The sequence below is a fragment of the Theropithecus gelada genome, chromosome 1 (assembly GCF_003255815.1).
Source record: "Theropithecus gelada isolate Dixy chromosome 1, Tgel_1.0, whole genome shotgun sequence".
In the NCBI taxonomy this organism is placed as follows: Eukaryota; Metazoa; Chordata; class Mammalia; order Primates; family Cercopithecidae; genus Theropithecus; species Theropithecus gelada.
The window spans coordinates 41,994,315-42,021,427 of record NC_037668.1 but is presented as its reverse complement, the minus strand read 5'-3'; the positions used below and the strand labels follow the sequence as shown (position 1 = coordinate 42,021,427).

The window sequence follows — 27,113 nt, the reverse complement described above, 5'->3', positions numbered from 1 at the left end:
TGGATTGCAGGGACGCGATCTCAGCTCACTGCAAGCTCCACCTCCCAGGTTCACGCTATTCTCCTGTCTCAGCCTCCCAAGTAGCTGGGACTACAGGCGCCCACCACCACGCCCGGCTAATTTTTTGTATTTTTAGTAGAGACGGGATTTCACCGTGTTAGCCAGGATGGTCTCGAGCTCCTGACCTTGTGATCCACCTGCCTCAGCCTCCCAAAGTGCTAGGATTACAGGCGTGAGCCACCGCGCCGGGCCAGCAAGTGTCATTTTTCATGGGACCTGATGTTGCATCAGGAGAAAAATAATTGTCTTGAATTACTCAAGGGGAGTAGACGACTGTTGAACCTGTTTTCTAATTCTGCCACCAAAGGTAGTAAGGTTCCTTTCTAATTTTTGTTGTTCAAAAAAAACTCTCGGCAAATCTGCAATAAGGAGGCAGAACTTAGTTTTAAGACTCTGGGAAATGAATTTGACTATTCTTGCTTCATAAAATGGCACAGAAAATTATAATCTTTTATGAATGTTATCATCACAAACAGTGCTTAAAAATGGTTATGAAAGGCATCCAAAATATTTTGGTTATTTTCCTCTACAAATATTTCTTAAAGAGTCACAAATCTGTCTTCTGAAATTTGCCTACTTGGGTCACTATAAACAACTCGAGTAAGCTCCGATCTGCGAAAATTTGCCCATGGCAAATTAAGACACACCTCCTTCCCTTCTGTATTAATAGTCTCAATATGGTGGCCCAACTGCAATGAGCACAGGGCAAGCTGTCTTTCTGACTTTCATTCCATGCCTCTTGGTTGGATTCTTACGTCACAGCAGGCCTAGAATATTAATCAGCAGAGGGACTATAAAGGAGAAAATTTTAAGGGGAGAAACACGAAGAGAGAAAATAAGAATTTAAATTCTAACAAAAAACAGAAACACACTTCATTCTGTACACTTTTTGTTCTGTTATACAAAAATCAAAGATCTTTGATATTTTAAGTAAATGCTTAATTTGCAGTATAAAACATCCATGTATTAAAGTGTACAAATAGTTAAGTATATATACAGCAAGATAAAATGTTCACTAAATATATATACCCATGTGACCATTCCACAGATGAGTAACAGAAAACAACAAGCACCTCAGGAGCCTCCTCATGTCCTTTTGCTATCACTATTTTTTGATGGTTTTGAACTTTATGCTATTTTTAAATGCAATCATATGTTTCATTTTATTATCATTTTTATTTTTTTTAGAGACAGAGTCTCACTCTGTTACCCAGGCTGGAGTACAGTGAGGGGGATCACAGCTCAATAGCCTCAAACTCCTGGGCACCAGTGATCCCCCCGCCTGTAGCCAGGACTACAGGCACATGCCATCATCTTAGTGAATGTTCTTATTTCATTTTCTTTTCTAGAAACAGGGTCTCACTATGTTGCCCAAGCTGGTCTCAAACTCCTGGCCTCAAGAGATTCTTCTGGCTCAGCCTCCCAAAGAGCTGGGATTACAGGCGTAAGCCACCACACTTGGTCTCATTTTATTTTAACAAGGGAACAAGTTCATTTTTAAGAAGAAAAGTCTTTCATAATTGTTTGAAGGGAAGGTAGCATATAGAAGGCTCAGCTTACCATATTAAATTTAGGCAGCTTTTTTGCTGTTTAACCTCGTAAAGATCCTAAATGATTCTCAGAAGGACAACACAAGGAGACACAAAGTTAAATTCACTGGGTACATATATACTCAATTCAGACCAGGCCAATATCACAAGCTTACCTTCTGCAGAATCTCTCATATTTGCAGAGGTGAAATCTGGCTCACTTGTCTTCAGTTGTATGTCTTGGATTTTGTTTCCTTTGTTTTTATTTTCCTGGGATTTTTTCTTCCCTGAAACACAATTTTTATTTATTTATTCATTTATTCTTTCATTCGCTCATGTGTTATTCTGAATTACTGAAGAAGACAATTATTAATCCAATCAAGCACACTGTATATTCCTGGGCAATTATCACTTTGGATTCCTAAAGAAAGGAATGAATCATGACTATAAATACTATGTTATACAGGTAAATGATGACAGAGGGGAAAAGAAAGAAACCCATCAATCTTGTATTTTTGAGAATCTTGGGCATTAGTTCCCTTCATAGCTATAATGACCATCAAATTATGAGGTAAGGTATTCTCAAAAAGTTACTATTGATGTCAAAGGAAAATTAGTAATAGCATTGAATTTCAATGCCACATAGTTAATAGGGACTGACTATTTGTAAGAAGCATATTAGAGAAAAACAATGTTATAACCTGGGGCCCTTTTAACTAAGACATGATTACCCATAATTGTTGGAAGCAAAACAAGAGAAGCAGAGATTCTGCTGAATTTCAAAAGATACACATTCACAATGGCTTAAATACCAAATTCAGAGTAATTATGAATAATTCACCGTCCACCAGCATGGCACTCTGAGAGCCCTGAGGGATCTGACTAGGTCCAGCCCAGGTCAATATTTCATTAACAATTCAGAGGATGGAATTCAGAAACACTGACTGCATTCCAAGTGATACCATACGTTTAGAAGGTAAGATTAAATTGCAACATCATTCTGATAAGCTGGAACAACGAACTCAAGTCATGAAGATAAGAAACAATTATCTATAGGAGTAATTATACTGAAGAAGTCAGAAGCCCAGTTTCTTTAGGATTTAACCAGAATTTTTAACCTTTCTTTTACATTTTTTAATTACCAGATTTCTATTTTTCTGGAAGCTGGTGTTTCACAGTCTTCAGATCCAGACAGATCCCCATTCTTCCCTAACAATCCTTTTTCTCCACTGCTCTCCCCCAGACAAACCTCCACCAGCTTCCAAAACTACAAGCCTCTGACACTTTTTATCTCTGCATCAGTAAAATCAAACTAAAAACGACTTAAAGCTGCTATACACACATAAAGTTATATTCTCCATAACAGAGAATCACTACCAGGAAGCATAATTAGCTAAAACTGTAAACAAACAAAAATGAGGTCAGAGACATAAAACAGCATCATTGAAAACATCTAGATTAAAAGTAGACACATCAAGTACAATACAAAGTAAAAACAAACCCTAAAAAACACCACCAGATTTTGATAAAAAATTTGAAAAATAACCTTAACAGTCATTTTGCTTGTTAGTCTTAAAACGCAAATTCTAAAACACCATTTTAAACACATATTTTTTTTTTTTTTGAGACGGAGTCTTACTCTGTCGCCCAGGCTGGAGTGCAGTGGTACGATCTCAGCTCACTGCAAGCTCCACCTCGCAAGTTCACGCCATTCTCCTGCCTCAGCCTCCCGAGTAGCTGGGAACTACAGGCACCTGCCACTACACCCGGCTAATTTTCTGTATTATTAATAGAGACGAGGTTTCACCGTGTTAGCCAGGATGGTCTCAATCTCCTGGCCTCATGATCTGCCTGCTTCGGCCTCCCAAAGCGCTGGGATTACAGGCGTGAGCCACCGCGCTCGGCCTAAACACCTAATTCTTCAGCCCATAGGAAATCCGATTTTTTTGCCACTACATTTATAAGGGTTTGAGCAAATACATTCCTGATAGCCTGTCTATCCATTCACTTCCAAAGGCACTTAAAATGGAACGCAAGAAACAAACACACACTTTACTGGGACCACACTCCCGTGGTAACAAGAGTGAAGGATCTGCACAGAGCTGACTAACACGTGTCTCCAGGTGAGGAATTATAAGCCAATCTCCCTCCATAAGGGGCACAAACATCTAAGCACCTTTCCACAGGCATAACCTCCTCTTGTGATTCTTTCTCCCTCTGTCAACTTAACAGCACTTTGTCTAAATCAGATAATGACAAAGGTTCTTCAGGGATCCAGTTTTAAGGGAATTTGGATTCTACCTCCTTTCCATCAGTTCTCTTACACTTATGACATAAGCTAGTTCTGTCTGTGTGTAATGCTCAGCCCATATTAGATTACTGATAGCAAACAAAATGCTCATTGCCCAAACACATCCATAATACAAATATAAATGACTACTGACATAACTTCTCTGTGCTGCAACTGATGTGTGAGGAAATCCATGGCTTCTTTTATGACCATGTGAAGAAAGAGTTCCTGGCGTAGCCCACAGATTCAAAAATCATATTCAGAAACTTTTTCCCTGAATCCAATGACATTTTTATAAGACATACCCCCTCAGGCGCCCCAAACAGGCCAAGGAATGTGCCCTTTTTTTTACTGATCATTTCCTTAGTACTTAGTATGAGCTTTTACAATAAATTAAAAGAGAGGTGTAATGTAAACCTTCACTCCTCGCATAAACCTTACACACATTTAAAGAAGGGCCACACTGTAAAATTTAATAGAAAAACAGATGTCAATTTGCTGTAATACAATCACTTGCAAAAGAAATGCAAAGATTTTTCCACAACCTCCCAAGTGCTGTACAAACCCAGTCTGTAGGTCATATAAACAGCAAAGTACACTGTTCTATATGTAAACAGAGTATTAAATAAGTAAAATGTCTAGATGAAATCTTAACAAAAGGAAGTACAATCTTAATACCATTAAGATGCACTCGAAATCACATACTATCTAAAAGGTAAAGTGCTATTTTAAGTTTTATAACAAGAACGTTAGAGCACCTAGCTGACTCTAAATGTCAAATTCCTTTTTTGGACAACCAAAACTAATCAGTGAGAACTCCCTTTTCTCTCCCCAGGTGTCCTCTTTAAAAGTCATGACCCTGGAAACCTAATCCACTATGAGTAGAAGCCATTTGTAGTAGGTACATCTCCTGTATCCTATCAGAGGACTAAGGAAGGTATCCCGCCACAGACCGCTACGGGTGCCTCAACCACACCACGAACGACATCTGGGCCAGATAATCAATCCTTGGCTGTGGGGTGGGCTGTCTGATGCACTGGAAGATGTTTAACAGCACCTGTAGCCTCTATTTAGTAGATGCTAGTGGTACCCCGCTTCTAATTGTGACAATCCAAAGTCTCTAGACATGGCCAGATGTCCCCTGGGGAGATTTCCTCAGGTTAAGAACCACTGGGCTAGACCAATGCATTTCTGTGTCACTAAAGACCTGTGAAACTTAACAGTCTATATACGTATTAAAAATTACAAAAAGTGCTTGAATAACACTAATAAGCCAATTCTAAAATGAAGCAATAAAGATCTAAATTTACCACCAAACTAAATTTGGTGAACACCAACAGACTTAGTTTATCAAGGAACTGAGTGTATCACGAGTCTATCATGGAATTGAGATTATCTGACACCTGAAACAATGTTCTCAATCTTCATGAGAACCATCTGTTAAGTTACTTCTCGTCATGACAGCCTTAGACTAGGATAAAGGAACTATGGAAATCACCTGTCCTGCCTTCAATTTCGTGGGAGAAAGTGAAGGCCAGGGCCAGAGGGGGACTAATTAGTCTATGGCAGAACAGAAAGCAGAACCAGGGGTCCTGCCCACACATACACATGCTTGGTGTCCCTCACAACCTCCAAATATTGCAGCAACAGGTGGTGGAACCTGCCACATTTCCTTAAACCAGTACTGATTTCTTCTGACACCTGATTTCTGTCCTATATGTCATCAAATTAAAAGAAAAAAACTAAACCCATAAGGACATTTACAAAGAGGAGATGGAATTTGTGAGCTTCTCTCTGTGAAGCAGAGGAGCAGGAGCCACTGGGAGCCTGGCAAGCACACAAGTGCACTTACCATCGGGTCCTGGGGGTCCTACAGGGTGCTACTGCCAGCTGGCTGCTCCGCTTGTTCTAGACAAGAAAGACAGAGGAATGAAACACAAGGAAAGTGAAATGGAAATGATGACAAGAACAGCAGAGGGACAGAACACCACCATGTGCATGAGGAAAAGAAAGGAATACATCAAGATGAGAGACTGAATGCAACAGAAGGAAAACAGCAGTTACCTACTGCATCAAGTTGCTCACATACCAAAATTAATGTTTAACTGTGTACTTAGTTGCTGAGAGTAAGACCAATGTAGTGTATTCATTCTTGGGCCTGTACTGTGCCCTTATTCTAAAACTGATGCCCCTACCACTTAATGGATCCATTTTGCTAGAAGCCCCCAAAGTCCCAATGCATAAATCACTTTACAAGGGAGACACCCAAAGAGCAGAGATGTGAAATAATCTGCCCAATGCCACACGACTACAGTAGCTGTAAAGCCAGAATGAAAACTCAAGGGCCGGGAGCAGTGGGTCACACCTGTAATCCTAGCACTTTGGGAGGCCGAGGCAGGCAGATCACCTGAGGTTAGGAGTTCGAGACCAGCCTAGCCAACACAGTGGGTGAAACCCCATCTCTACTAAAAATACAAAAATTAGCCAGCCATGGTGGAGGGCACCTGTAATCCCAGCTACTTGGGAGGCTGAGGCAGGAGAATCACTTGAACCCGGGAGGTGGAGGTTGCGGTGAGCCAAGATAATGCCACTGCATTCCAGCCTGAATGACAAGAGCAAAACTCCATCTTAACAAAAAAAAAAAGAAGGCCAGGCATGGTGGCTCACGCCTGTAATCCCAGCACTTTGGGAGGCCGAGGCAGGTGGATCACAAAGTCAGGAGATCAAGACCATCCCGGCTAATGCAGTGAAACCCATTCTCTACTAAAACTACAAAAAACCAGCCAGGTGTGGTGGCGGGTGCCCGCAGTCTAGTCCCAGCTACTTGGGAGGCCGAGGCAGGAGAATGGCGTGAACCTGGGAGGTGGAGCTTGCAGTGAGCCAAGATGGCGCCACTGGACTCCAGCCTGGGCAACAGAGTGAGACTCCGTCTAAAACAAACAAACAAACAAACAAAAAACTCAAGGACAAAATGTTAAAAATGATCTTTCTCTTACAGTTAATTCTTAATATCAATAATGACTTAATATGCATACTTTTTTTTTTCTTTTGAGACAGGGTCTTACTCTGTCTCTCACTCTGTCATCCAGGCTAGAGTGCAATGGCACAATCTCGATTCACTGCAGCCTCGACTTCCTGGGCTCAGGTGCTCCTTCCTGCCTCAAGCCTCCTATGTAGCTGAAACTACAGGAATGTGATACCATGCCTGCCTAAATTTTGTTTCTTTTTTGCAGAGACAAGAACTTGCTGTGTTGCCCAGGCTGGTCTCGAACTCCTGGACGTAGCAATCCTCTTGCCTTGGCCTCTCAAAGTGCTGGGATTACAGGTGTAGCCACAGCATCCAGCAGCATACCTTACTTTACAAAGCATTTTACATCCATTATTTCACTGGTTTCAAGGGCAAGTGAAAAAAGTTGCATGAAGACTTGCTTGGCCAGGCACAGTGGCTCATGCCTGTAATCCTAGCACTTTGGGAGGCCAAGGTAGGCAGATTGCTTAAGCTTAGGGGCTCAAGACCAGCCTGGGCAACACTGTGAGACTCCCGTATCTATCAAAAAAGAAAAAATTAGCTGTGCATGGTGGTGTATGCCTATGGTGCCAGCTACTTGGGAGGCTGAGGTGGGAGGATCACTTGAGCCCAGAAGGTCAAGGCTGCAGTTAGCCATGATCATGCCACTGCACTCCAGCATGGGCGACAGAGATTGTCTCAAAAACAAAACGAAGATTTAAACTGCATTTATAGTTGTTTTTTGTTTTGTTTTGTTTTTTTTTAAGCAACAATCAAATTGGAACGCTTTTTTTTTTTTTAAATTTCTATTTTATCTTGTGCCAGAAACAAGTCAATAGCATGGAACCCTGATCTGAACAAGTATGATTCACCACTGAATAGTATCAACAAAACTGGATTTTGTAATGAAATAGCTACCAAAGACATTCAACAGCCATAATGACTATTTTCTAAGACAATGTATAGCATTATACTGCTGATGCCTGTGATATGAGTTATAAAACCAAAATTGCCTAAAGCATCGCATGCAAAATTTAACCTAGGTCTGGACTATGTTCTACTATCCTAATAAACTGGACAGACACACTAGGAAATTCTAGAGAATAACGTTTCACTTTAAAATGTTCAGGCAGTAGAGAGAATGCAAAATTCTGGGAGGCCTGCTCAAGTTACAAGAAAAATTAATCACAACAGTGAAGGCTCATGCATTTGGTGATTTAAATGAATTAAATTTAAAACTATATGTAACTCTACATGTGCTGCCTCCTCACTGGGGAGCTATCCAACTCTGAAGGATAAAATCAGAATTAAGTATCTGTGCACAGAAGCTAGGTCCATCCAATCTTCACTCGGGGAGCTCATCCTCTTACTCAGACACACAGTTGGTTCCAAATCAGATAAGACTCCAACTGGGAGATTTCCACAGCTGTACCATGAATGGTCATCAAGGACATGGGCTTCCCAACAGTGCTGATACCAACTCACCAAGGTGGGCTGTGCCTGCTGCCTCCAGTTCCTCTGCCCTCCATCAGTCCTTCATCCTTGCAACTGAACTTCCACCCTCTCTACAGGAATCCAATTCCCATGGTTACCACTAATACCATAATTACAAAACCCAACAGTTCTTCGGGCTTTATTTGCCCCAAGTTTCTCCTTCACATTTGACAACTTGGTATTCTTTCGTTCTTAGAATTCCTCCTTCCAGCCTTAAGACACTACCATCTAGAATCTCACCCTTTTGCAGAGTCTTAACCTCTTCTTCCTCCCCCGGGATAAGACGGCCCTTCCTAGGAAACTGAAGACTGGAACCATGCTTTCACATTAGGTTGAAGAAAGGCTTTGATGAAAGCATATGACTAAGTTGAGGGCACAGACCCTAGGCAACAGGGTAAATGTTGAACTCACTATGCTCAAGGCTCAGAGAAGAACCAGAACACTCTGGAGCAAAAAAAGCCTTGAAGGTCATCTCCGTCACCTGCATTTCAGTAAGAATGAGCAATACATTATAATATCCAGCCTCTCAAATTTTTCAAAGTCAAAAGTGTCTTCTGTGACAGCAGGCCAGCTGTGGCACTAGTATCACTTAGGATACATCTGGTTTGGAGAAAAGTTAGAGTTCTCAAAGCAAGTTGAAAAGGCTTAACTGGGAGGAGAAAAGTATAAAGTACATGTGAAATGACTCCTATAAAAGTTTTAAAAATCACAATCTGTAATAGATTGTGTTGGTAAGGAAGGGAAATCGATGGATAATGGCAAAGTTGTTATCTTAAGAATGGCCAAGTGCCGACCAGGCACAGTGGCTCATGCCTGTAATCCCAACACTTTGGGAGGCCGAGGCAGGCAGATCACAAGGTCAGGAGTTCGAGACCAGCCTGACCAACATGGTGAAACCCCATCTCTACTAAAAATACAAAAATTAGCCAGGCTCGGTGGCATGCCTGTAATCCCAGCTACTCAGGAGGCTGAGACAGGATAATCACATGAACCCAGGAGGCGGAGGCTGCAGTGAGCCTAGATCATGCCACTGCACTCCAGTCAGGGCGACAGAGCAAGACTCCATCTCAAAAAAAAAAAAAAGAACAGCCAAGTGATGCTATGTGTGAGATGGGGAAGGTCGACTGGAATTAGACCTGAGCTCTGCTGCATATGTGCCTAGTAGTTTAACATTCTGCAGTTGGGTTGATGACAGGAAGAGAGAAGCTGGAAATGGATACCTAAAACTAAGCTTTCCATAAGGAATTAACAGTTCATTTCAATATTCTTAATGCATGCTTTAATGTAAGAGAATGACTTGGTACTCTGGAAGTCATCAAATGTCATTAACAAAAGAACTAGGAGACTTGGGCAGAAGGACTGATGGGGGCCAGTGTGCCTCAACCAGAAATGCTTTCAGAAAGGTCAGCAGGGGGGTGGGGGTGGTTATCAGAGGATCACAAGTGGCTGTTACAACTGGTCACTGTGCGATCAGTGGCACAGCAAGCCCCATAGATCTGAAGTAGTAAGATGCTGCAACAGTTAGTTTTTATAAAAGTAACATGCCATGCATTTTCTATAGTTTCCTTTTTCACTTAAAATAACTTTGAAACTTATCTGACAGTAAAAAATTCTGTTAAGCTCCTTTGGCATAATTTCAAGTCTTTTTCTGCAATTAAACTCACCAAGAACTATCTGTAATCCTGGAGGCAAATTATAAAAATAAAACCTCTCTGATTTTAAGTAGCTCATGGTATTAAAACACAACTCTAGGTTTTGCTTCCAACAGAAACAATGGAAAAGTTTTAGATTTTGCAGTTCTGCAGACTGCAGTATAAATTCCTGAAATGCTTGCTTCCCACCGGGGGGCTGCTGCACAGCCTCTGCAGCTGTGGAGGCCGCGGGCTCCCCTAACTCTTCCAAATGTCAGGCTGATGGGAGAACAGCAAAGATCCATCGGAAGGGAGTCGGAGCTTTTATGTTGTTAGAAAAAGGCTTTCAGTGGTTTTGACTGGATAATTCCAAATCTTAAGAAAGGGCTTCCCAAATAAACTACACCAAATTCAAGATAAGAAAGCATTAAGTGTCCTCACCTTCTTTGGAGCCTCAAAAAGTGTTGTGGCATGAACAAAACGATGTGGGAGAATAATTAAATATAAACAAGCTGCTGACCTATTCTACTTTATAATCAATTTCTAGGTTTCTTTCTCATGTTTTTTTAGTAGCCTGAAAAATGTACCTAAAATCTGAAAACCTTAAATAATGAAGAGGCAACTACAAAATAAAGAACCTAATTCAAGTTACGGACTCAGCCCCCTGTGGCTGAAAAAAACCAAAGCAGGAGGTGTTGTAGAAGAGGTGTGTTTCCAGTGCCTGGCAACCCTGAAAACCGAGGAGAAGGCCACACCCTCGAGAACTGCTTACTCTCAGCTAAGAAGAAAATCATGTTTCCCCCTTTAAAGCCCATGACAAATTTTACAATACTGCATCCTGATGAAGTAACTACAACATCATTTTAAAATATTTTCAAGGAGTAAAAATCTGACATAAATATGCAACAAGATACAATGAAAACACTCAAAATTCATTCTTCACATTTGGTTACAGAAATGCCCATACGAACAATGGCCAAGCCACATGACTAATTAATCAAACCAGGCTATGCTGTACCCACAGAGATACATTTAAGGAACATCAAGAGGATATACATTCAGATTTTGGCAGGTGGCTCCCAGTGAGACAGTACTGATAAGAGTATGGTATCTCTACCTGCTAGTATTCTGTCAGATGAGCACTTGGTTATATTACACAAAAAAATAAAAACACATGAGTTTTCATAAAGAAAATACCAACAGAAGTAAAATTAATGAGATAACTGAAAATGTTTTTATTGGTTGAGATAAAATATAACATTTAAAAATTTTGTAAAATTTGCAGTTTTACAAGTGCTATTTGGAAAAAGCCTCTACTTGGCCTGGATGGCAAAAAGTACTGCTCAAGTGTTGTCTACTGCCTACCCATACGACTCAGGAAAACCATTCAAGAAAAAACCACGATCCCCAGTAACATCAAACCCACAATGGACACACAGTTATAAAGACTTTAAAGGGATTAAAAATACAACAGATACTATTAAATAGCCATAAATGCTCAGCATTCAAATTACCCCTGTTAACCTTTTGGTAGACATCTTTTAACTGTATGCAACACATCACTTCAAACAAAAAAATAAATGTTTCCTCTTTCCAAACAGTCACATACCCCATATTCTTTTTTTCCTGTTCACTGCACTTGGTTATTATACCCATCATTATTTAAATCAAATATCTAATTTAAACAATCATGTTGAGTGCCTGCCGGTATTAACCTAAGGGTGGATGTCTTGGCAGTTGGCTGGGATAATCATTCTTTATTTCCGCTTTATATTTTACTTCTCTTAAAAATGCAAAGACTAAGCAACGGCATTTGAATATGCCACATTTTAGCAGAGGTTTATAAAAACAAGAGCATTTACGGAGGTATTAAGCTACCTAATCACTCGGCCTACCATGAAATGAGGCACTTTTATTCCAGCACAGGTTTTCAGACTCAGCCCCATTGTAGCTGATCAACCAGATCCCACCACTGTGGAAGATCTCAACTGTGCCCAGCCACCTCCCGCCGGCAGCTGAGCCTCTATCAGCACTTACGGACCGACACACCATCCACATAATCGCTCCAAGGAAAAAGACCTGGGACCTCTTCAGGCTTCCGCATGCACACTGGCTGGCACAAACCGTTCCCCTCTGGTAAACTCAGAGCTGCCAAGGCTGTCCTTCAGATTGAAGAGCAGGATGAAACTAAAACATACTCTCCTCATAAACTCTTTTAAATCACAAGTTACATTTAAATTCAAATCTAGATTTTTTTTTTTTGGAGACAGAGTCTTGCTCTGTCACTCAGGCTGGGGTGCAGCGGTGCAATCTCAGCTGACTGCAACCTCTGCCTCCCGGGCTCAGGCGATTCTCCTGCCTCAGCCTCCCAAGATGCTGGGATTACAGGCATGAGCCACCATGGCCCGGCTAATTTTGTATTTTTAATAGAGCGGGTTTCACCATGTTGGTCAGGAGTTTGCTGACCCCAGGTGATCTGCCCACCTGGACCTCCCAAAGTGCTGGGATTATAGACGTGAGCCACCACACCCAGCTTAAATCCAGATTTTTAAAATAGATCTCCACCTAAATACAAAATTCTACTAGCCTATTCAGCAACATGTATCTCATTCTCAGATGTGCTAGCTATTCAGGCTATATCAGACTACTATTCAAATTTAGCCCAAACTTATTATTCTTGATAGATTTTTTAAAAATTTCTTGAGTACTCTGTAAAGTTTCTGGAATTATGGTAAAGAAGTATTCTGATAATTTTCTTTGGCTGCTTATTAGCTATACAACACTCATGAGCTAAAGGGAATACAAATATGTATTACTACAAAGATGTCTATAATGAAAGAATTTAAAATTGGTGTTACATACCTGTTTAACTTTGCAAAAAACAAGCCCCTCTGCAGAAACGCCCTACTAATGTTAACAAGAAGCAAATTTTGAGTGGAAAAGATCTTCCAGAGAATCTGTATTTCATTAAAAATAGAGAAAAAAGAAGGGAGGGACAGTGAAAGCAGCAAGGAGTCAGGAGAGAAAGAGAAGGAGAAGAGAGGGAGGAGGGGAGGATGAAAAGTACTATCCACCAAGGGAGCCAGGTAAAGCTGGGAAGCCTGAGGAGCACATGCTGTGGACCTGGCCTTGATAACAGGCTCTGGCACTGAGAATGGAGCCTTTCAGAAGCACACAATCTTCCCTGGTGCTGGTCTCCAAGGATTATCCCACATTGTCCCCGAGCTGATGCTTTTCTATTTTTTGCCAATATAGGCGTAAAATAATGCCCACAGGGAACAAATTGAGCCTGGGAGGAAGGCTCACAGAGGACCACGGCCTGAATCAGACTTGAGTCCTTCCTAGACCAGTATCCATGGCTGGTGGAAAGAGTCTCTCAACCTACACACTCATTTCACCTGCTCCCAGCAGGTTCCTGTGTCTCCAAGGTTACCCGTGCTCCCTGCAAAGAGCTGACCCTAACTGAGGTGAGACAGTGGCTAGGCTCTTGTCCCCTTCCCCAGTGTGGTGGTGGCACTCAGAATAAAGTAGGTCCTCAAGATAAGTTTGGTCTTCATAAACAGAAACCCATAAAAGTGAAATAGCATGAAATGCTGCTCCGCAGCCCTTGGACCATGACTTGCTTAACGAGAAATAATCCCATTCGAAGCAAATGGGAACCAGCTCTAATATATACTGGTAATACCGATCTGATACTGTCGTCAAAGAGAAGTAAATGAGGTAATGCACAAAATGACTGCCACATAGTGCCTGGCACAGACTCAATAAATGGAATCGATTATAAGGAGTATCCACAGATTCTACTAAACAAATCACAGAAAGTGCACGCCTACAAATCTAAATTGTCGGCATATGTTCCTTCATATGAAGACAATGGCATTCTGCTTCCACTAACAAATCCTAATTCATCCATTTGTTTTGTTCATTTGTTCTCCACTGATTCACATGATCCCACCCAGGTATTATTATAAAAATGTACAAGTCCAATGCGGACAGAAGTTTGAGAGAATTCTGTCACTCACTCACTCATGTCCACATCAGTATATATTAATGCTCTAACAGTGTAAGCTGTGAGTGTATTTCGTTTTTAAAGTCTGTAACCTACTGATTGTATTGCTTCTGTCTCTGCTTGAATTTGAAAAGTGAACATACAGGTTCACTGTGGTGGTTCTTAATCTTTCGGAAAGGAGACTTCAGACCCCTCTGAGTATCAAGTAACACCTAAGGCCCTTCTCCCCAGACATTCACAAATGGACGTAAACACAACATTTGGTAGACAACATCGGGGGTCAGGGACTCCTATGTTATTACAAAGTTAAGCTGTGAGTTTGTACAAGCATTGTGTATTAATAGAAAGAATGTACCTGTGTGATCCCTGAAAAAGAACTCCAACTCTTCAGAATACCCAGTCAAGATGCTGCTCAGATCATCAGGGCATTTCTTGCCAGAAAACTGATTATCATCAAATTAATTAGCACCTTCTAAGAAAATGGTTATTTCACCCATTTGGTTTTTTCCTGATTTCACCCCCAGAAAGACTATTTAAAAAATCTGGCATATACAGTCCTGAAACTGCTCCCACACAATTACTTTCAGGGCTGTCTGATAATTTAATACCTAAGAAAATGTTAAGAAAAATTCATTCACATAAAATCCTCTTATAACTGTCATGAGTGCTTTGGACCACAGAAAGGTAAGACAAGCAAACAGTGAGATGTGTTTGCTTCTGCCCAGGCAAATGGAACAAAATAAATTCCAAGAGTTACCTAATGCACCAACCTATGTCACCACAGATGTCCTCATTTGGGTAACAGTGAAACAAGACAGCTTTTAAGAGACAAGCGGGTTTCTTGCACATAAAGAATTCCTTAATGCCACGATGTATCTAGTTGCGGATCCAAAGAGGCCCTTTACTCTTATCTAATTTGAAATCAACTGAATTCACTCCACGATCCGAAAGGAAAACGTACGGATTTTAAGAGAACATGTTACACAAGATGGCAAAACTGTTCATTTTTTTGTTTTAGAAGTGTGCCAACCGGCCAGAGAACGGCAGTTACCACGGAATGAATTTTGCTGGTGCCCACCATTACAACGGGATGAACCAAAGGTCAGTGTGCCAGGAATATTCCTGTAACGTTCTCGCTTAATGCTCACAGCAACCCTGTAGGGTAGGTAGCTCATATTCCCGTTTTATAGACAGGCAAATTAAAGACCCAAATTAAAGACCCAAACATTGTAACCCACCTGAAGTCACAATGCTATTAACTGGTGGAGCTGGTGCTTGAATCTGGTCTCTTAATTCCAAGGCTAGGTTCTGGTGTATCACAATAAATTCTGCATACTGCACATCTCCTAACACTCAAGGTATACCCGGTATACCTGGGTCAGCAATTTTTCCCCTTTTCCCTCCACCCAACATACACGCACACTTCTGGCTCATTTTAAACAAGCTATCCATTTTCAAAGTACTGATCAATCTGCATCTAATGCAAAAGCAACAGTGAAGGCCAAGCAGTATATTCCCACCCACTAAAAAAAAATTTTAGGTAGGTTTTTTTTTTCTTTAATGTGCTTAACATAGAAACTGAAGAGTAGGGGGAAGCACAAGAATAATTCGCTATGAAAACAAAGTTCACCAATTCCATGTCTTTTTGACAATCACCCATGAGATTTATAAGACCCTGTCTTTAAAACTTAAAAGGATCAGACAGAAATTCAAGTATCACTTTTTCTTGATTTAGTGTTTTCTGCACTCTACTACAACCCCAAATTTTATCTTGGCATACAGACAGTAATTTACATTCTCTTCTATCCTGAATTCCTGGATTTATAGTAACTAAAAATAGATATTATGCTTACCAAAGTCGATCTTATTATCAAACACGCCCATGACCCATCTAACAAGGGAAGGACACTGTGGATCACACCTTCAGCAATTAACAAAATTCCTAAAATCAAGTAGATTTGGAATCTTCAACCCCTGGTCCAAAAGTCCAAGATTGAGACTACTGACAACATATGATATTTATTATTATTATTATTGATACTTTTTACTTATTTTCTTGGATACCAGAGGGAAATTGTAATTTCAACATTAGCGCTAATCCTACAAAAATTACAGTCCATCGTGTGTAAATAGTCTAGGAGATTGTTCCACGTGTAAAAGATCAAAACTACAACTATTATCACCATGGTGCTGCTCACAGCGTAAACCTGCCATAGAAGGTTAGAAGACTTAGGACCCAGCTATTACCAACATTAACATCCTCACAGCAAAAGTAGCAAGGCAAGAGGTGGACAGCAGGAACCCTGATTTCTCATAGGCCCTTAGACATTCTGCTTATGGCCAGTAATCTCTTTATTCCAGAGAAGCAGGCTCTGATAATCCCATACATGAAAGACGAAAATGTAGTCAACAGAACCAGAAAGGCATATCCTACATCTCAAACTGGCAAGAGAATGAGAACTGAACCTGAGAGGCCAAATGGTAAAAAGAATAACAAAAGGCTCAGAAATTGCATTGTTGCCCATTCTGAATGGCAGTGCAACTTCAAACATTGCACATATTCCGTTTTGGGGTTCTAAACATGGGTGAACAAACCAGTTTGCCTTCATTTTTGTGGCATGTGGTGTCTCAGGAAATCTACAAAAGACTGCCCCAAGAGGTAGGATTATAAATACAAGAAAAAAGATTGCTTATCGCTGTAGTTTTAATTAAAAAAAAAAAAAAGAGTGCAGGCGAATTTTAGCCTAAGCAATGCTGTATTAGTTTTCTTTTTAACTGGTCAATCCTTTGCTACTGTCCATAACTGGTAACAGACAGCTAATTCATTGAGAGTGCAATTAGTTTTTCATCTTTCAGACACTGATTAATAAGAACATATAAAACTGAAAGTTATCTAAGTATCAAACTAGCAGTATTTTAGATGTTATATTTTTATCTTATAAACTGTGTTATTTTTTATACCACACACACAATTATCTTATTCATTAGAATAAATCTCTTGCCTCTGAAACTATTCAAATATTCTCATATTAAAAATAAAAATAGTATGTACTTTTAATATATAAGCATCTAAAATAACTACACATTGACTAGATTATTAAAACTTTCATCGAAATATTTTTAAATTTCAGGATCATGGCCACAGAAGCAGGAAATAGCAAGCAGCTACAATAAATGCTCCAGAACACAGAATTTTCTAGTCTCTTACCCAGAATCCCTCAGAATACTTTAATACACGCACCAAGTTTTAACCTTTTAAACAAAGTTACCTTCTCCTGTTTTTCAAAGAACAGGTTAGAACAGAAAGAAAAATGCTAAAGAACTTTGAAAAATGAAAGTATAGATTACAAACTGCAGTTTTGCCTTGCCTACAGTATGTTTGGGGGGTTGGGGAGGTGTTAACTACTTACTACGTCTTTTTTTTTTTGAGACAAAGTCTCACTCTGTCGCCCAGGCTGGAGTGCAGTGGTGCAATCTCAGCTCACGGCAACCTCCGCCTCCCAAGTTCAAGCGATTCTCGTGCCTCAGCCTCCAGAGTAGCTAGGATTACAGGTACCAGCCACCACCACGCCCAGCTAATTTTTGTATTTTTAGTAGAGACGGGGTTTCACCATGTTGTCCAGGATGTTCTCTTACTCCTGACCTCAGGTGATCCACCTACCTCCGCCTCCCAAAGTGCTGGGATTACAGGTGTGAGCCAACGCGCCTGGCCACTACTTACGAAGTCTTTAAGGAACGATCGAATAAAGTACTCTCAGTAAAAGTTCCAAGTAGAAAAAGCCATATTACGTTTGGCTACAAACTCAAGCAGCTTTAAAAATTTTATATAGACACACATATTCTAAGAATCTATTGTGTGATAAAGACAATGAGGAAATCCACGCGTGCCCCTTCTTAGGAAAATTCAGGAGTACACACGGATAGGTTATAGGGTGACTGTTCTCACCTTCTGGTCTCCTTTAATGGTTCTCCTCTGGAATGAGTCAAGCAGCTAGAACAGGAAAGCTTTATCAGCAAACAAAACCTCTGAAGAAGGTACTGCTTCAAATAGTTCATGTGCATTTCTCTTAAATGAAAAAGTAAAAAAAAAAAAAAAAAAAAATTCTACCCCCCTCTGCAAATAAACATTTTGGCAAAACAAATAAACAAAATGTCACCACCCAAAACTGAAAAACAAGCAGGATATAACTCAATTATATCCACAAACAAATCAGAATTGCACTTACAGTTTCTGTAATTAATCTTTAGAGTACACGTTAATTAAAGCATGTTCATCATCTGTTAACATTCAACTTAAGAAAACTTTAAAATGTGTATTTTTATTGGTGGAACAGTCAGACTGTTAAGCCAGTCTCAACACAAGGCCAGTGCTGCAGAGCTGGAAGCTGAAGCTTCTCATCAATAAGACAAAATGAAAGAGCTCTAGAATCCTAGACTCTGCACTGCAGAGGGAGTTAGGCAAAAGCAATGTCTCACTGTGCTCTTTTGGTTTCAAAACTAATGCCAAAATAACATAAAACCCAAGAGAAAGAAAATATTCATTAGAAACTTAAACCAACAAATATGTCATTTAAAAAATACTTGATAGACAACAGCTGGAAAGGGGTGAAAATGCAATCTGTGTTTTAAAAAACTGTTTATTTGGGGTGCTCAAAATACAATATACCTCTGCAATCCATAAATCTCCAAAGCAAAAACATCTGAAGGTGTCGCCATGACTGGGCTTTCCTACACCAAACACTTCACTTAACCATAGTCTTGGTATTTAGGATTAAAGTGGGCACTTCTTACAGTGAGCAGTGAAAATACACCTTGGCCAGTTAGTAAAGCAAATAAAACATGGCAACTTACACAGTATAACTGTCCTACTTACAAACGTTATGCATAAAAACTGGATTTAGAGAGACAGAGCCTTTTATTTAGGACCCTGTGTGAACTTGGCCGAAGTATGAAGCCCCACGAAGCATCGGTTTCCTCTTCTACAAATAAGGATACGGATCTTAACTTTGCAGGGTTATTGGGAGGATTAGCTATGGTATACACAGGGCAACCAGCACAATACTAGAAACAAGTGTAATTGTCACCATGATGGTGAAACAAGTGTCATTGTCACCATCAATAGAAATGAGTGATTCACAGCATAATGACATGATGTGCAAATAAGTGTCAAGTCATGACATATGTCCATATCAAAATACACTGTAATAAATGAATTCAGCCAAGAACTCTTGTATGAAAACTGGTTTAATCTGAGTGGCAAAAAAAAAACAGCTACTTTCAGTATTTCTCTTTTCCACTTAGAGAAACAATAGCATTTTCAAGTAACTTTTGCTTCTCCAGGTCATTCAGCTCCTCTAAACTATTTCAACCAAATTATGAACACTAATGAAACACTCTGAGCCAGATGGATGGCCAAAATAAAACTTTAGGCCTGTACTTGGCAGCACGTGAAATATAAACAAGCCATCTGAATGCCAACAAAGTACCACGCCAGTCCACCTGAAACTTCAACTTCAGTTCTCCATACAACCTTTAACTAAAAGAAATGTCTATTTTTAACCTCGACAATGGTGTTCTTGGGATATTTATCCAATTTCTCAATTCTTTTTTGAGAATGAGTCTCTCTCTGTCGCCTGGGCTGCAGTGCAGTGGAGCGATCTCAGCTCACTGCAAGCTCCGCCTCCCGGGTTCATGCCCTTCTCCTGCCTCAGCCTCCCAAGTAGCTGGGACTACAGGGGCCCGCCACCATGCTTGGCTCATTTTTTTGTATTTTTTTTTTTTAGTAGAGATGGGGTTTCACCATGTTAGCCAGGATCGTCTTGATCTCCTGACCTTGTGATCCACCCGCCTCGGCCCCCCAAAGTGCTGGGATTACAGGCATGAGCCACCGCGCCCGGCCTCCAATTCCTCAATTCTTTAGAGGCAACTTTAAATACAAAGCTACACCGTGTGCATGCCTGTAATACCAACTATTAGGGAGGCTAAGGTAGGAAGACAGCTTGAGCTCAGGGGTTCGAGTCCAACCTGAGTAACACAGAAAGACTGTCTCTACAAAATAAATAAATAAACTTTAAAAGTTATTTTATTTAAAAATAAAGTAACTACACCCTCCTCTCTATAATGCTCCCACGAATATTAAGTTTGAATATCGTAACAGCTATCTGTAAACTGGAACATGAAATTGCCTAGGGAAAAAAAAAACACTTCAAGAATTTAAAAAAAAATAAAAATTCATCATTTAGAAAAATAACCTAGTGTTCATATTTAAGGAAAACACAGGAAACTGAGTTTTTTACTTTCAAATTATAAGTGGATTTGTTAAAATCAACTAAACTATTTTGAACCAACTATAAGGGTCTTGTTACCTCTTTTATATTGTTTAGAAAATTTAATCATAATCAAACCTTTTTTCTGTATTAGGCAAGTCTCACCTTCCAATTTACATATGGACAAGAGAACCAAAATAACAATCTAAAAATAGGGCACAGCATGGTTCCCAATACACTCAATTATGATATTTAAAACTTTTAAATCATGGATGTTAGGATTTTTGCAAATTCACCCACTAAAATACAGTTGAAAAATTTGCAAAATGCTTTGAAAAATTTAAGTTAATCCACATAATTTCCCTGTAAACAAGGATAGACATAAGAATCAAAGGCACGAAACGAAAATACTGACCAACATTTTCATCTAAATTTGGAGCAATTTAGTAGCAGCAGCAGAACTGCAAATTTTTTTACAATTCCCTAACTCCTACTGTTGAAAAAGTACTAATTAAAACCATACTGAGCTCTTAAAAACAGACCACAACAGCAGCAGAGAGCTCATCCTGGCAGACAACCACTAGAGATGGAACATTCAATGCTCAGCAAAAGGCACCCTCAGCTAGGAGGCAGCCAGAAAGCTACAGCAGAGACAGGCCCCTCTAAGACTGACCAACCCGGAAACAGCTCATTTGTGTCTAATGCCACAAGCTTGCCAGCATAAAGCCGGACACAGGAACACACTGCCATGTCCAAGCACTCCACATCCTGCTCCAGCACCTGCAAACAGGAACTACAGGCCAGTGCCCTGTAAGTCAGCGGGCACAGGACCTGCCCACCAGGCACCCAGTAGGCATAGGGCCCATCTATCATCATCCTCAGACACCAGAGTCAGGCCTCTGTCATTCAGCTTGGAGCCTGAAACACAGCTGCTGGCTGCTACGAAAGGTTAGGAGATCAAACTCCACAGAAGCCCGTCCACTCTCTGCGTTTATTAAATGTATTCTCTAATTTCAACTTTAAATGGAACCAATGTTGTCACTTCTGTAGTTGTCAACTGCATGTAGAAGTGGACAAAAAGCTCCATATCATATAGAAGAAAAGGCATGGGAAACCTGGTTCAAATTCCGACTGTGACACTCATTGGTAGGGCGATCTTGGACAAGTTATCCAATTTTGCAAAGTGTCCATTTCCTTCTCTCCCACATCAACCAGAACACCTACTAAGTCTGACCTGCGCATGGCTGTCATGAAACAGACTGGAGACTCCGCACTGGAGGAGGATGGTGCCTGCCGTAGTCATCTCTCTCATCTCCCCCAACAACCAACCCAGCCACTTGGTGCGGCGCCTGGCAGAAAAAGGGCCAATATATGTCCATTTGCAGAACTGAGTTTCATAATCCAAAAATACTCATGTAGGCTTCTATGTGAGTAGAACTGCTAAAAGAACTGGGTCCCTCTTCCCGGAGCCCTCAGCCCCTAGAATGCCTGTGTCATTTATGTCACAACCTCAGAATGGTCACCCCTGACCTCCCACCTCCAGTCAGGCCATACCTCCCCCACCCACCCTACAAAACACTATTGACAAGGTTTACCTACTTCATCTGTTGGCCTGTACTCCCCACTCTCCAGAATGTGATTCCATGTGAACAGGGACCCTTGTCATTTTAGTTCTTTGCTGAAACTCCAGCACCCAGAATAGTGCCTGACACAGACACAGGAATACTTGTTAAATAACAGAGAGGAAGACCATCCAGACAGTTACAACTTCTCAGGCCCCAAGGTTCCTCCTGATGTCCTTCTCCTTCCTCTCTCTGTTTTGAAATGTCCCCATCCTGCCACCCTTTCTACATAAAGGCTCCCTGGCCAGCCCAGCTCAGCATCCCTTTTTCCTTCTCTTAGGGAGGGCCAATAGTCCTTACTGCCTATACAATCCGTGTTGCACTTTTTTTTAGACTACCTTAGACTGAGTTATCTTTGCATGTGGCTCTCTTACCTCCCTATATTTTAAGTTTCTAAAGACTTGTTATTTAGCACCTTTACAGAAGAATTTCAAATATATACAATTTCAAAAAACTTGAGTGTTCTTCACAGTACCAAGATTTTTAATTTAAATTCTGATCGTAGAGACAGATAAAATATTACTTTGCTAAGCTGATTATAATAACTGTTCTGTGGTGACTAAACGTCGCTGAGACAAATACTTATAAACTAGTTGATATTCTCAGGTACTACTTATGGTTTTTAGGAAGGACTATCTGAACCTACTAACTGACCTTAAGGAACTTGTTCTTTATAATTCATTACTGATTTTGTTATAAACCTTCTGTCTTCTTCTCTGTCCAGCTTTCAGGTATAAAACTTCTTGCTGCTATAAATATAAACTCTTCTCTCTCAATCTGCTGTGAACAGCGAGGTCAATAGGTTAGAACCTAGGCCTAAAACAAGGGTGAATCAGCACAGAATAGGGCTGTGACGTAGGAAGGAAGAGGGAAAGAAGAGACCCAGTGCTTATTTTGAGCTTACACAGGTGCTCCATAAATCCCCATTGATTAAATGAGTCACCAACTCAGTCGTTCCTCCACAAGTAGCAGGGAAGTAAACGCCAGCCATGTTGGGAGAGTTGGTACTTACAGTTCCCAAGAGCCCACAGCTTCACAGAGCATGTTTCTATTATCTCACTTGCTCTTGACAACTTTGTGAGGTTAGGTGGCACAAGCATCATCGATATGATGATATTCCTTTTTCAGGCTAGGGAAACTTCATCTCAGAAAGGTGACATGAGTTGTCCAAAGTCGCACACCTGGTAAATGCCCAGGCATCCCGTCTTTTTCATTCCTTCCACCAAGCCCATTTGTAGAAAGCCACTGTTGTTTCTCCAGGTAAAAGAACTTCAGGTAAGGCTCTTATGTAACTGATAGAGCAAACACTGCTATTATAATCTACACTCTGGAAGAGCATTTGCCAACAGTCATTGCTTACTGCTAACAAGCAAATTCAATTTCTCATTTGTCTCCAAAACAAACAGGGGACAGAGATCAAGAAGATGAGAAATACTTCTAAATTTGGCTGTTTCAATGCTATTTTATAATTGTAATTTTTCTGTGGTTCACATTAAAATAGCCTGAAACACTGGACACTAAAAACCCTCCTTGCTTTCTACCTGAAAGCTTAATCTATTCCATCTAAGGAACTTATTTTTCATTGCATAGAGGCTGCTCAGATGTGTAAACAGTGAAGAAGCTCAATTACAAAACTGGGAATCCAAATTAAACTCCAGTTTAAAATGCCTGATGTATATCCATCTTTGGCCCATGGTAAAATTGCATGCTCCATGGTCGGAGCCAATATGAACTGTGTTCTCACCGCACTGCATTCTTTTCCTTTCTAAAACATTTGTGTGAGTCCTTGTCAATCAATTAATATTTATTGAGGGCCTACTACATGCCAACCATCAGCTATTTACTGATTTAATGTTTGTCTTCCCCACTAGACTACAGGCACCATGAGAAGAGTTACCACTGCTTTTTCGCTCATCACTGTGTGCTACAACCCAGCAGGGAGCCTAATACACAGCAGGGGCTCAATAAACATTAGATGAATGAATGAATATGGGGAGGGGAGGGAAGGAGAAAGGAGACGTGGGGAGGGGAGGAGAAAGGAGACGTGGGGAGGGGAGAGAGGAGAGGCCACTACTTTGTATGTAAAGAAACCAGGGCTTTGCTCTGCCCAAACACGCCTTATGATCCACCAGCGATCTGATGAATTCTGAAAGGCACCACATGCAATGCACAGCTGTAAGTACAGCAGCTGTCATGCAAAGGAGCTGAAGTCCAGAACTATGAAGAATTCAACCCTTTGTTTTTCTCTCTGTCTCATAATGAAAATGAAGTCAAGCCCACTGTCAATCTACCTGTCGGCTCTATGTATTCAACATGCGGCTTTCAGCAATACTAAGTTAACATTGCCTCTGAATGACATTTATGTTGATTCGCTCTCTGACATCACTGCCTGAAAAGATACTACTTAAATGTTTGAGGTCACACATAAGACCTAAATAGAACTGAGTTAATACTTAAAAAAAAAAAAAAAAAAAGACTCCATTTCAGGTCTTTGAAAGCTATAAATTGGTTTTAACTGAGTATTTAAAAGTAAAAAAGGTTTGACTCATTATTTAAACTGTCCAAAGCTTAAGTCTTAGAGAGCAAGCAGATCTCTTTACCAGCAAGCTGTTAAACACAGACTGTAAGTTCCAAGAGAGAGCTTTGCAAAAGCGTAAGTCTTTTAATTAATTAAAACCTAGGATTCTGGGTTATAGGCTGCCCAGAGTAGTACAAAATAATAGGATAATAATAAATATGAACTATTTAAGTCAATACGAAACACCAACAGTCTACGCAGGTATAAAAATGCAGATATTAAGTTCATATATCACTAATAAAACAGAAAGTATATGTTCAAGTTTTCCCCCAAATCCGACTAAGAGAAAAATAAACAGATAAAAAAGCAAAAGAGTAATAACATATGTTCTAAACATGCACACCAAAGTATGCCAAACAGAGAAAAGCGTTAAAGTAAGGTTGCTATTAAACTACAAATCTATTTAAGTATAGTAGTTAGTTATGATTAGTGGCACAGTAAAGAGAGTCCTGTCCTCCCCATCTGCAGCCCCCTACAAATAACAACTTACCTGGAAGGCTGGTAACATTAGTTGTAAACAAAAGGAATACTAAATAAAGGAACAAGTTGAATTACATAAAAAGTTTTCACTGCAAACAATTAAGCACTAAGCCCAATATTAACAAAATCCCAGAACTCAGTTAAAAGTTAAAAAAAATAAATAAAATTAAAAACCTGGGAATTTTCTAGACTCTGATCATCTGATTCAGGATCAAAAGCATTGAACGCTCTAAAGCAGTGACTAAATCACATTCAATAAATAGACAATGCATATTCAGTAAAAGGCCTACTAACTGTCTCACGGGGAAATTAATTGTATTTCCATTTTGTGGTGATACACAAAGAATACATACTTGAAAAATCAGAACCGACTTCTTGCCTACATTCCTTAAAGTCGATTTTAACATTTTCCTAAATCGAGTTTACGACATGATTTTATTTACAGTATGACTTCCACAACTCGCTTTGCAATGTTCTGGGTAAAGAATAGACTCGTTCGTTCAGATGACTAAAAAAATCTACTCAACACCTCAGGCGAGCAAAAAAAAAAAAAAAAAAAACCCACAAATCTGTATTTGTATCAATAAGAAACTATCATACTGTGCTTTGGCATATTTTCAAACTGGGAATCTATGAACGATTCCTGAATTCACATTAAAATTCTTCATTAAAAAAAAAAATCCCAACGTGTCAGTATGCCAGCTGGAAATATGATACAGCCAACCAAACTATTTTCCTACCCAGAAACTATCCCCTTCCTTTTTAAGTGTGACTACACTTTTACCTTTTGTTCGAAATCATCAGAAGTCGTAAAACTATGAGAATTGAGTCAAAACGACAAAACCACACGCTCTCTAACTTCCACATCCCCCTGGGCATCCTTTCGGAAGCCCACCGCGCCCGCTGTCTCCCTGCCCTCCCCGCCGCCTCCTGTCTCTGTCTCTCTCTGTCTCTGCCTCCCCCACTCCCCCACCCCGACTCCGCCGCCGACGCGGCCCGCGTCCTGCGCGGCGGGCCCGAGTCTGCGGAGCCGGGGCTGTCACGCCAGCCGCGAGAGGACTAGAGCGCCCGCCGTGAGCGCAACTGCGGAGCGCGGCTCGGGGTGCCAGCGGGAGAATGTCCGGCCCCGGAGCGGCGTCCGCGCACTTTCCGCCGCCCGGGAGCTAAGTCACAAGTTAGGAAACAGCCGGAGCGCGCGGCGGCCGTGATTCAGCAGCGGGGCCGGTCGGCAGGGCGGGACGGCGGCGATCGCAGGGCCTGAGCGGGACCGCGGGGCGGGAGCGGGGCCGGGGCCCGGCCGAGTCCGGAAAAGGTCACCGAGACGCCGCGGGCGCCGCCGCCCGAGCCCGCGACCCGCCTCGCGGTCGGGCCAGCAGCGGCGGGGGCGGCAGGGCGGCGTCCCAGACGGGCGTGGCGCCGGGACCGGGCGGGCGGGCGGGCCGGGGGCTCCTACCTTTCCGGCTCTTGGGGGAGCTCCGCTTGCTCCGGGCGCTGGCTCGCTCTTCCTCAATCGCAGCTGCTATCTCAGGGTTGTCTTCCCCATTGTACCAGACCAGGAGCTCCTCGCCCGGCGCGATTGGCTGCGGGGAGAAAAGAGACAAGCGCCGGGCCAATCAGAGCGGCGGTTGTTGGCGGGGGCGGGGCGCGCACCGGGACGCGGGCGGGAGCGGCGCCGATGGCAAACAGCTGTCGGCGGCGTCGCGCGCACCCGGCCGGCAGGAAGGGCTCCCGGCCCCGTGCGGGCCGCGCCGGCGCCCGGAACCCTCTGCTGGAGGGAGGACCGCACCCGCGGCGCGGAGCGAGGGGCGCGGAAGGCCAGGTGACGAGCAGCGGAGCCCGGGTGCTGTCACAGCTTCCTCTTTAAAGCCTCACGACGGCCCACGCACGAGAAAAAATAAAACATGGGACTATTTTAAAAGCTAACGAAATCTAAGTCGAGGAGAAATATAAAGCATAACTGAAAAGCGTGCGGCGTGGAAAGCGGAGTGCTGAAAGATAACGACCAGCGCGCATTCCAAACCAAGAGCAACTTTAACAGGACAACGAGGAGGAACCACGCGCAAGCACTTACAAATGCGCCGCGGTTTCTATCCCAGAGCCGCCAACGGGAGGCCTCCCGGGGCCACCAACCTGCTCGGGTCCAGGGA

At 41.5% G+C, this 27,113-nt stretch overlaps 1 protein-coding gene across 2 annotated transcripts in view; it reads right to left on the bottom strand.

The window, feature by feature from the left end:
* PRDM2 (PR/SET domain 2) overlaps positions 1–27,113 on the bottom strand; it is a 126,803-nt gene that overhangs the window by 48,203 nt on the left and 51,487 nt on the right. For both annotated transcript variants that reach the window (XM_025402686.1, XM_025402696.1), the window contains exons 6-7: positions 26,420–26,546; positions 1,766–1,876 (exon numbers count right to left, since the gene is read on the bottom strand). In XM_025402686.1, coding sequence (XP_025258471.1) covers positions 1,766–1,876; positions 26,420–26,546 — 238 coding nt within the window. The remainder of the gene's footprint in view (positions 1–1,765; positions 1,877–26,419; positions 26,547–27,113) is intronic.